The 9452-nt window shown below is 33.3% G+C and overlaps 1 protein-coding gene across 1 annotated transcript; it reads right to left on the bottom strand.

Annotated features, from left to right (window-relative positions):
- Window positions 1-6172: 6172 nt before the first annotated feature.
- Window positions 6173-9191, bottom strand: LOC134723637 (uncharacterized). The gene is made up of 3 exons (XM_063587195.1): window positions 9034-9191; window positions 7962-8137; window positions 6173-6613 (listed from the first exon to the last, which is right to left on the bottom strand). Exons 2-3 carry the CDS (start codon window positions 8122-8124, stop codon window positions 6198-6200), a joined length of 579 nt encoding a protein of 192 aa, XP_063443265.1. The 5' UTR covers window positions 8125-8137; window positions 9034-9191; the 3' UTR covers window positions 6173-6197.
- Between the last annotated feature and the right edge of the window lie 261 nt (window positions 9192-9452).

Raw genomic sequence — 9452 nt, 5'->3', positions numbered from 1 at the left:
TACAAAGTAGGATTTATCCCTCCCTGAGACAAGATACTTGTATCTACGTTGGCCATTCTTTTTTATGAAGCAAAGTGATACCAACTCTTTTAATTTGTCTTTAAGTTTGGAATGTGGAATACTTGTGTAAAGAGTAGAAAAGTCAAATGTTTTAATACTATTACAAGATTAAAGAGAGTTAGATTTTATGTACTCTAAAAGATCTTTGGAATTTTTAAGTATCCACATCTGATTCACGCCACCTCTAGAATAGGCAGTTTCACAACAACTTTGAAGCCCGTCTTTGATTGCTGATAAAATAGATGTTAATAATTTAGAAAGGGGTTTCGAGGAGCACTTGGAAGACCCAGCAATATACCGTTGTTTGTAAGGACACTTATGTAGTTTAAGTATCCAATACAGTGATTGAAGATCCAGTTGTTCATATTTGGTTGAAATACCAAAGGATCAAAGAACAGACCTAAGATTATCCAGGATTTCCTCTTTGGTAATTATAAGTGTCGTGAGGGTATATGTTGAGTTTCCAAGTGAATTGTCTATACCTAATTCGTTTATCAAGCAATTAATGTAATGACTTTTACAGACAAAAACGATGTTATTTGGGGCTTTATCTGCGGGGACAACAGCATATTTATCATGGAGGTCCGATAGGTGATTAGCAACATTTGGGTCTTTAAAGATTGACGTAGCATGGGCATTGATGGACCCATTCAGTTTTCTTAATTCTGATTTGTATTAACGACCTCACTGCCTTAATCCATTCGGACAGAGTGTCTACGTCTTCCTTCTTGCGCTTAGCCAATTACCTGGCATAATTCTCGACTGAATCCATCAAAATTTTAAAGTTGTATTTCCAATTGATGGATTTAGGCTCACGTTATTTCGGACCTTTCGATAACACATTTCGTAGAGAAGTGTTATTAACAATGTTAAGGTCACCAGTAATAACGTGGCCAGCAGGATTATATGTGAATTGGGAACTAGCACAAGTGCAATTAGGAGGTTTAGACTTGAAGTCGTCAATATCGAGATCCTGCAAAACTCGTTTGTAATTGAAAATTTTAGTTGCAATATGTTTGGTTTAGGTATAAGAAATTATTGGTACAGACTGGTCTTTGAAATAAGGAGGTATTTTCGATTGAACTAATTTATGATGAAGGACATTGCATAGGTTGACGCCATCGAGACCTTTGTTGGCAAAGGAAAGATTTAAAAAAGATCTTTTCTCTTTTTCATCTTTTCCAACGCGAACTGGCTTGAAAAGTCTGTGACTTGCAATATCCGAAATTATAGCTTGAAGTTTGTATTGGTTTGAATGAGGGTTTGTAACAGTGGATTCCAAACATAAATTGAACAGATAACAAAGTTTTGAAAGGGGTAATGAATAAAGTTTCGTGCGAATGAATTAAGTTTCGTGCGAATGTGATGAATACCTAACGGTTTTAGTATGAATGGCAGCAAGTCATTAATAGAGACATCATGCAGAGAGGGTGATGTATAATGACGATGACCATGACTGCGTCTACGTCGAGGAGTCGAGTTGAAAACATTCATCACATTGACCGAGTTACACGAAGGACTAGATAAAATACCTATACCATCAATTTTGTCATTGCAGCTCCCAATTGTCTAATCCAGTAGTCTTCTTTTTGTCTACGGTGAATCGTTGAAAGATTAGGATTGTTAGAGCTATGGTATATCTTTTCGATAATGCGAACTGTCATAAAACGATGGAATGATCGGGCTGATTGAAATGCTGGTATATAATGTCGTTAGCATTGAGGTTAATGTCTGATCTATGACCGCACATCCGTTTGTTCAGCCTTCCTTTCGTTTCACCGACGTATACCAATCCGCAAAGGTTGCACTCTAATCCGTAGACGACATTTATCGATTTACAATTCAGATCATCGTAACTTCTGGTAAAATATGACGTCTTGGTCAAATTGCTAGTGAATTCAGCATCTATAATAAAAAAAGCACAATTTTTGCAGCCTTTGGTCTCACATTTTGAGACAGTGTTGTACTGTGTCATCAAAAACCGAAATGTCTTTAAGGTGAACTGAACATGGCTGTATATGTGTAATATTGCTGTTGTCACTAGGACGATGATCTGAATGAGTCGTGTTTGGGATATTTGTCATGTCTGGTGATGAGGGGACACCTGCCGTATCAGACGACACCGTGTCCATGGTGACGTCTGTTTCGGACCTTTTTATACTGGGCGACGTCCGAGCCAGTTTCCTGTTCTTCGTAAGTTCATGCAATTAGAGTTTTGCTACTGGGCGGATGATGTCCTCGGGGACAAAATGTCCACCAGCAGAGACATCGACCCAGTGGTATTAAAAGAGGGACGAAAGATACCAAAGGGACAATCAAACTCATATCTCTTAAACAAACTCACAACGCCTTGGCTAAAAATGAAAAAAACAAATACTACAAATACAATTGGACGTGGCCGGGTACTTGTGCATCCCAACAACAAAAAAGACGATAAGTACAGATCTGAGAGTACTTGCAGGTACTGACAGCTACCTCAAAGCCACTGAAAACTAATACAAATACAATATCATGCATCTAAGACAAACTGCATGATTATTTATGTTAAGGTCCATAATTCTGTATTCTTTTTTTTTTTTTGTATTTATGGTCAAATGTTGTCTTTTCTTAAAATACCACTTAGACCCTTCTGTATATATGTTTTGGTTATTATCTATAAATTAAGTAATGGAACTTACATGTAATAACCAATACAACGAAGGAAAACTTAATGAACAGAAGGAAGGAATAAACTATTTTGCCAGTTATTTTCCCTTTCCCAAAAATTAACAGTGACTCAATCCTTTTTTTTTTGCAGCAACAACAACATACCTGTTTATATTCCTCAAACTGACAACGCCATGGCTAAAAATGAAAAAGACAAACAGAAAAAAAATAGTTCACATGACACAACATAGAAAACTAAAGAATAAACAACACGAACCCCATCAAAAACTAGTGGTGATCTTGGGTGCTCCGGAAGGGTAAGCAGATCCTGCTCAACATGCGGCACCCGTCGTGTTGCTTAGGTGATTACAAATCCGGTAAATAGTCTAATTCGGTAGGTCAAATCCATGAAAGGGGAGAAGATTGTAGTGACGACGTTAGGAACATATCTGATATCATTTGTGAAACGGTTATTCTATAACGGTCAACCAACTCAACGTCCGTAAAATATACGAAGGGATGATTTCAACTTCACCATTTGGAACTCTTGGTTTAATAGCTTCCTTGTGAGCAGTAACCCTCTATCAAGAAAATCATGATAGGAAATGCAAGCACGGGAATATCGTATCACTTGGGAGATATACCCCGTATGCAGGTGCTGCTGGAATGTTGCTACTATGAAATGGAAAGTTCACAATTGGAAAGCTGAAATCATCTCTTTTGTCGTAAAGTTTTGTCTTCAATCGACCCTCATTGTCAATTTCTAGATGTAAGTCAAGATATAAAGCCGACTTAACTGTATCTGTAGTATCCTTTATTTCCAATTCGATGGGATAGATTCGTTCCACATAGTCACCAAATTTTGATTTGTTTAGTGAAAGAACGTCCTCTCTATAGCGGAAAGTATAAGTCAAGGCTGTTAATTATTCAATTCTTAATTTGTGAAATGCAGTTTCTTAATTCGTAACATGCTATTTCTCAATTTGTCAAATCCTATTTCTTAATTTGTAACATGTATTTTTTGTGAAATGTGAAATGTATATTCATACATATGATGTGTAAACACATTTTTTTAATTTGTTTACGTATTTTCGTCATTAAAGTAGCATAATACAAAGATATTTTTACTTCCAATCACTTACCCTTGAAATGCTGTAACTTTCGTATGAATGCATAGACAAAAATAAAAGAGGTATAAGATAGATAAAAGATTAATCTTTTAAATGAATGTAATATTTTTATTACGCAATCATTATGTAATTAATTATTATTAAATTAGTTGCAAAATCTGGGAAAGTTCACTTGAATGAATTTAGCTCCATCATCTCTTTAACTTAACCGAAAGTTTGAACGGAATCTTAATTAACATTTCAAAAGGGTGTCTCAGATTGTCTCTATGTTATTCCATTCTCTCCTAAATCTCTAATTAGTGTAAACATCCTAACCACATAAAAGAAGATAATGTTATATCTGAGACACCCTTTTGTAGATAATGGCCATAGGAACAACATATAATAAAATCAACCCTCTAGGGATACATATGCAGAAGCTAATTTCATTTTAAAGTGTAAATTTGGTGAAAAATATTTGAGACACAGTTAACATTGTTATTGGTTACATAATTGTTGCATAATATTAACATTGCATTAATTTGAAAGATTAATCTGTAAGTTATCCAAAACTACCACTTTCATAAATTTTCAAGCATTATTAAGAAAGTTACAGCATTTTAAAATTTGGAGTTTGAGTCATGTTTGGTGAAATCGCGTTTGTAAAATTGTTCCAGAATCATTACTGGACTTTGAACACCACACTCCATTGAGTTTTACTAATGGACTTTGTAAAAACGATTGGGTGAAAACAAAGTCGAAATGTACATTTTTTTTAATATTAACTATGATTACTGCTTGTACTTGCTTTTTTCGCTTCAAAATATAAGATAATACATCCTATGAAACTCTTTTTACTGATATTTGTGTTGCACATGTGTTGAAGGAGATTTTCTATTAAGTTTATATATGAAAGCCTTTCGTATCTTTAAAATTGATTGATTGATTGTTAGTGATTTAACGACATTTTTAAGCACCGCTTTTTTGCTGTTTTTTGTCGGCTAGTTTTTACTAGTGGAGAAAGCCGAAGTGCCTAAAAAAAACCGTAAACCTTCGATAGGGAAACTGACAACCCGTATATTTATGAAGCGACAAAGTCAGGACAAGAATGAAAAAAAAAAAAAAAAATATTATCATCTAGTAGGTATAAAGTATCTATGTTAGTTAACATCGTTTTATCAAATATTCAGATATGATGTCCAAGAAATAAGTCAATGAAATCCAAAAACAGCATCTTTATTTGGTCAGCTCACAAACATATAAGAAATTAAACTTTTAGCTATCAAAGTTCCTATTTTTTTATTCATTATTTACCGTAATATTACTGGTCGATTTCTTTTTAGAAAGTTCACGCGCGTGCACCACCCGTTATCTACAAGAATTAAATTGGTGGAGCAAATTCGTTCGGTGCACACCCTGTCACTGTCTTATGTTTTTAGGTGTTGTGTCGAAATTTGTTGACGAAGAACTATCTAGTACGCTCTGTGTACTAGAGATTCGTCTCAAACAGTGTCCGGAATATAGTGCTGAATTTTTTTAAACGCTTGAAATGGTTAACTTAAGACATTTATGATTTGAAAACCAATTGCACAGATTACCAATAAATGCAGTTGCATAAGATTCGAGTTGGCATGGCTCCACAGCAACTTCGTGTGGAATATTATGAAACTTTTTTATTCTAGACTTGTCAACCTTCTTGATTTGTAACATGTTGATATGTAACTTGTAGTTTTTCTTTAGAAACGGAACTTCTTATTGACTGGCAGCGGTAACAATTTTACGGACGAGATCTTACCAAACGTGACTCAAACTAGGTAACTACATTTCACAAATTAAGAAATTTAGGAATTCATGTAACGAATGACAAAAATACGTGTACAAATTAAGAAATTGTGTTTACACATTAAGAATTCACATTCTTCTTAACAAGAAATGTAGGAATTCACGTAACGGACGGAAAGAAAACATGTAACAAATTAAGAAATTACATGTCACGAAATGTATAATTATAGCGGATGTCCCCATACTTTTACCGTTTGTCATTAACGTTATATACATTGTTACTTCAATCGAGACTCGTCTCCTTGACACTCATATGTTTTTTTCCGTTTAATATTGACACAAGTGTTGATAAACAAAGACCTCGTGAACAGGCTTTAAACTTTTGACTAAACATTTCAGTTTATAACAAATGTTATAATATGTATAACAAATGTTATAATATGAACAAAAGGTAAAACTTATGTAAGTGTTATACAAAGGTACATTCAAGTATAATAAGACACATAAGAACCAGTTATAATGGGTATAACACGTAAAGCAAAGACGTTTGAACATGATCAAGATGTAACTATCAATTTAATAAATCTTCTTGGTTTTTTTTCAAAATTTTCCTGGCTTTACCAGAACTGCACTAAATTGATGATAAGGATGTACAACATGAGTAATTAAAACAGCGCACCCTTCCAGTACAATCCAAAGCCTGTCTCCTTTCCTCAGTGCAAGGTTGATGGTTTGGGCTGCAATGTCGAATTTCGCACCAGTGAATAGCCACACCATCACGTGGTTATTCTTCCTGATAGAATAATGAGTGATTTGACCTGGGCCTCCTATCATAGCAGCTGACACAGCGTAAACACCATCCGTTTTAACAGTAAAAATACCCGTGTGGGTATTGTAAGTATTACCAATATTAGTGAGGACACGGGTGTATTTTACTATTTCTCCATGAAGCCATTTTACGCTATTCCGATTTAAAGTGACTGTAAATGCAGTAAATGAACCATGACCATTATCATCTGAAAAAAAATTCTTAAAATATACAATGTAAACATAATTGAACGTTCCATAGAATACAATCTATATCAAGCTCGGTGTATCTTTGATGTTTAATCCTGAGACATCTAACTTTACTAATTGGTCATTTTGTAGAATGCAAACACACTTAATAAAAATTTTAATTATCTCTTTAATATTTTAAATGTGCTCTGTTCATACACTTCAATATCGATTTTTTTTTTCAAATGTTTGAAATTTTAGTTTATATAATCCAAAATGATATATAATTATACTCTCAGCTTATCTACATAATCAGCAACCCTTTTACACATCATACATTTTATGCTTTGATGCTTGATACCTGCATACAAAGGCAACAGTAGTATACCGCTGTTCAAAACTCGTAAACATATGGACACAAAACAAAATTGAGGCCTTCAACTAAGTCTTACACCACTGTCCCATGATAGCGGACAATGCAACTTTCTGAATGTATGCGCCTGTCCCAAGTCAGGGACCTGTAATTCAGTTGTTGTCATTTGTTGTTGTGAAACATTGATTTTCGTTTTTTTGTAGATTAATTAGTCTGTTAAATTTCCTGTTTGAATTGGAAATTTAACAGTCTAATTAATCTACAAAAAAACGAAAATCAATGTTTCACAACAACAAATGACAATTTTCGTTTTTTTGTAGATTAATAAGACTGTTAAATTTCCTGTTTGAATTGGAAATTTAAGAGTCTAATTAATCTACAAAAAAACGAAAATCAATGTTTCACAACAACAAATGACAACAACTGATAAAATGTGAGAATATTGTTCTTATAACATGCTTTCAGATAAGAAAAGAAAAAAAATCGGATCACCGATTTTGTTTTCCAGCTACATATCAAAATAGGTATATTCATTACACAAATGACAACAACTGATAAAATGTGAGAATATTGTTCTTATAACATGCTTTCAGATAAGAAAAGAAAAAAAATCGGATCACCGATTTTGTTTTCCAGCTACATATCAAAATAGGTATATTCATTACACTTTCTATTATAAAAACTACTTCATCTGAGCTATCTCCTCTTATTTGGCAAATTTGAAAAAAATCTCATCAAACACAAACAAGGTGTTTGTGAGAAATTACAGCAGCTTTAATTTTGATAAACACAATTTTTTATATTTATATTAAAAGTGTTTACATAAATTACGTACAACTCTCAAAATTTGCACATTTCATCACATATCTAAACCATAGTTATCTGTTTTTTTCTAAATCCAAGGTTGAGGAAGACACCCGAGCCACCTTAAAAAAAACAAGCATTACTTTTTTGATATATTTTTTATCACAAATTTGTTTATCATAAACTCTTACCTGTACCAATACTTTCACGACAGAATCGCTCTCTGTGGTCATTATCACATTGAATACACTGAAGTCCGTAATTGGCATTTACGTATACCTGGTTCAATATCAATGGGACCAAAACAAACACGATGTAGGTATAAACAAGTGGCATTATCCTTTCAATTTTCATGTCATAAGCGTTTCTGCCAAAACAAAAATAATTCCATAAGATATATATTTCTTTATTATGACTGAAATCATGGACCATTACGTCAGGAGAAGCTTCGTGCATAAAATCATTGTCTGATAACATGTATGATATATCATAATTATTGTAAGAAATTTAAACATTCTAGGGTCAATAATTAGCTATATAAAGCATTTTGTTTCAATCTCAAGGTTTAAAATCTTATATCTTATTTAAGAGATATAACAACACTCTTTTTCGATGGCAAATATTAGTAATATTAAAGCGGTGTGTGCTGGTAATACACGACTGAACACATCCATGTGACTGCAAATAGAGGTTACACAACTGTAAATATAGACAATTTTTCCTAGAAATTCTGTTTACGGTTAAAATTGCGCAACTTTTACGTCAAAAAATATACTCATGAATGGGAATTTGAAATGCAATACTACTAAATTAAAATATCAATGCGAATATTTCACAATATATGACCCAAACGTCTAAGAGTTAAGCTGATATTACCATTTCGTATACACTTTTATCCACGTAAGGTCTTTCTCAGAATTCAATGTCGCCACAACCCATGAGAATTTATACTGGTAACATCCCAACTACCCACAGTTTACGTTTGTTGGATGTTATCTTATAAAGAGAGTTAGAACAATGCTTTTTTGTTATCTTGTTAAAAAAAATATATGTCTATAAGCACACTGTTTGTCAATCATAAGCCTACATTCGTACAATGTAAATGTGTCATGTGTGTATTGAGCAAGGAGTTTGATTATTATGTTTCAAGGAAGGACCCTGTATGATACCAGCATTGCAACTTTTCCTACCGCAATTGCTTTTATTTATATCTTGATCTTTTCCATTAAAAAATCAACTTTTAAGATGATAAGTATAACTTACCTATTCTAGAATATCTCCTGAATTGAGGAAAACCTGTTTTGTATGCTTTGATCACGAATAATAAATTTGACAAGGAAGAGCAATCCTTTATATTGTCATGTTAACAGTTATTGCATTACGATTGGGCAACATAGTTGTGCATACCACGTTGATCTCTTAAATCCTCTGTTTGCAAACGTTGTAAAGTATATAAGGTAGGCGGTTAGTAATTCTCGGGCATATTGATCGTTGATATATTGAACGATTACCATTTTTGATTGACTGTGTATGTAAACGTTAAACTTTGTTCACTTGCTCTTTTGTTATATTCAACATTACCTGTTTTTATAATCACTAGTATCAACCATTTAAGTATTGACCAACCACACCCGTTGTTTGATATTAAAAGTGTTTAAGCTATATTTTTGTTTATTGTTTGT

Source organism: Mytilus trossulus, chromosome 6 (genome assembly GCF_036588685.1).
Source record: "Mytilus trossulus isolate FHL-02 chromosome 6, PNRI_Mtr1.1.1.hap1, whole genome shotgun sequence".
NCBI lineage: Eukaryota > Metazoa > Mollusca > Bivalvia > Mytilida > Mytilidae > Mytilus > Mytilus trossulus.
Note: the sequence above shows the minus strand (reverse complement) of the source record. Positions and strands in the feature narration are given on the sequence as shown.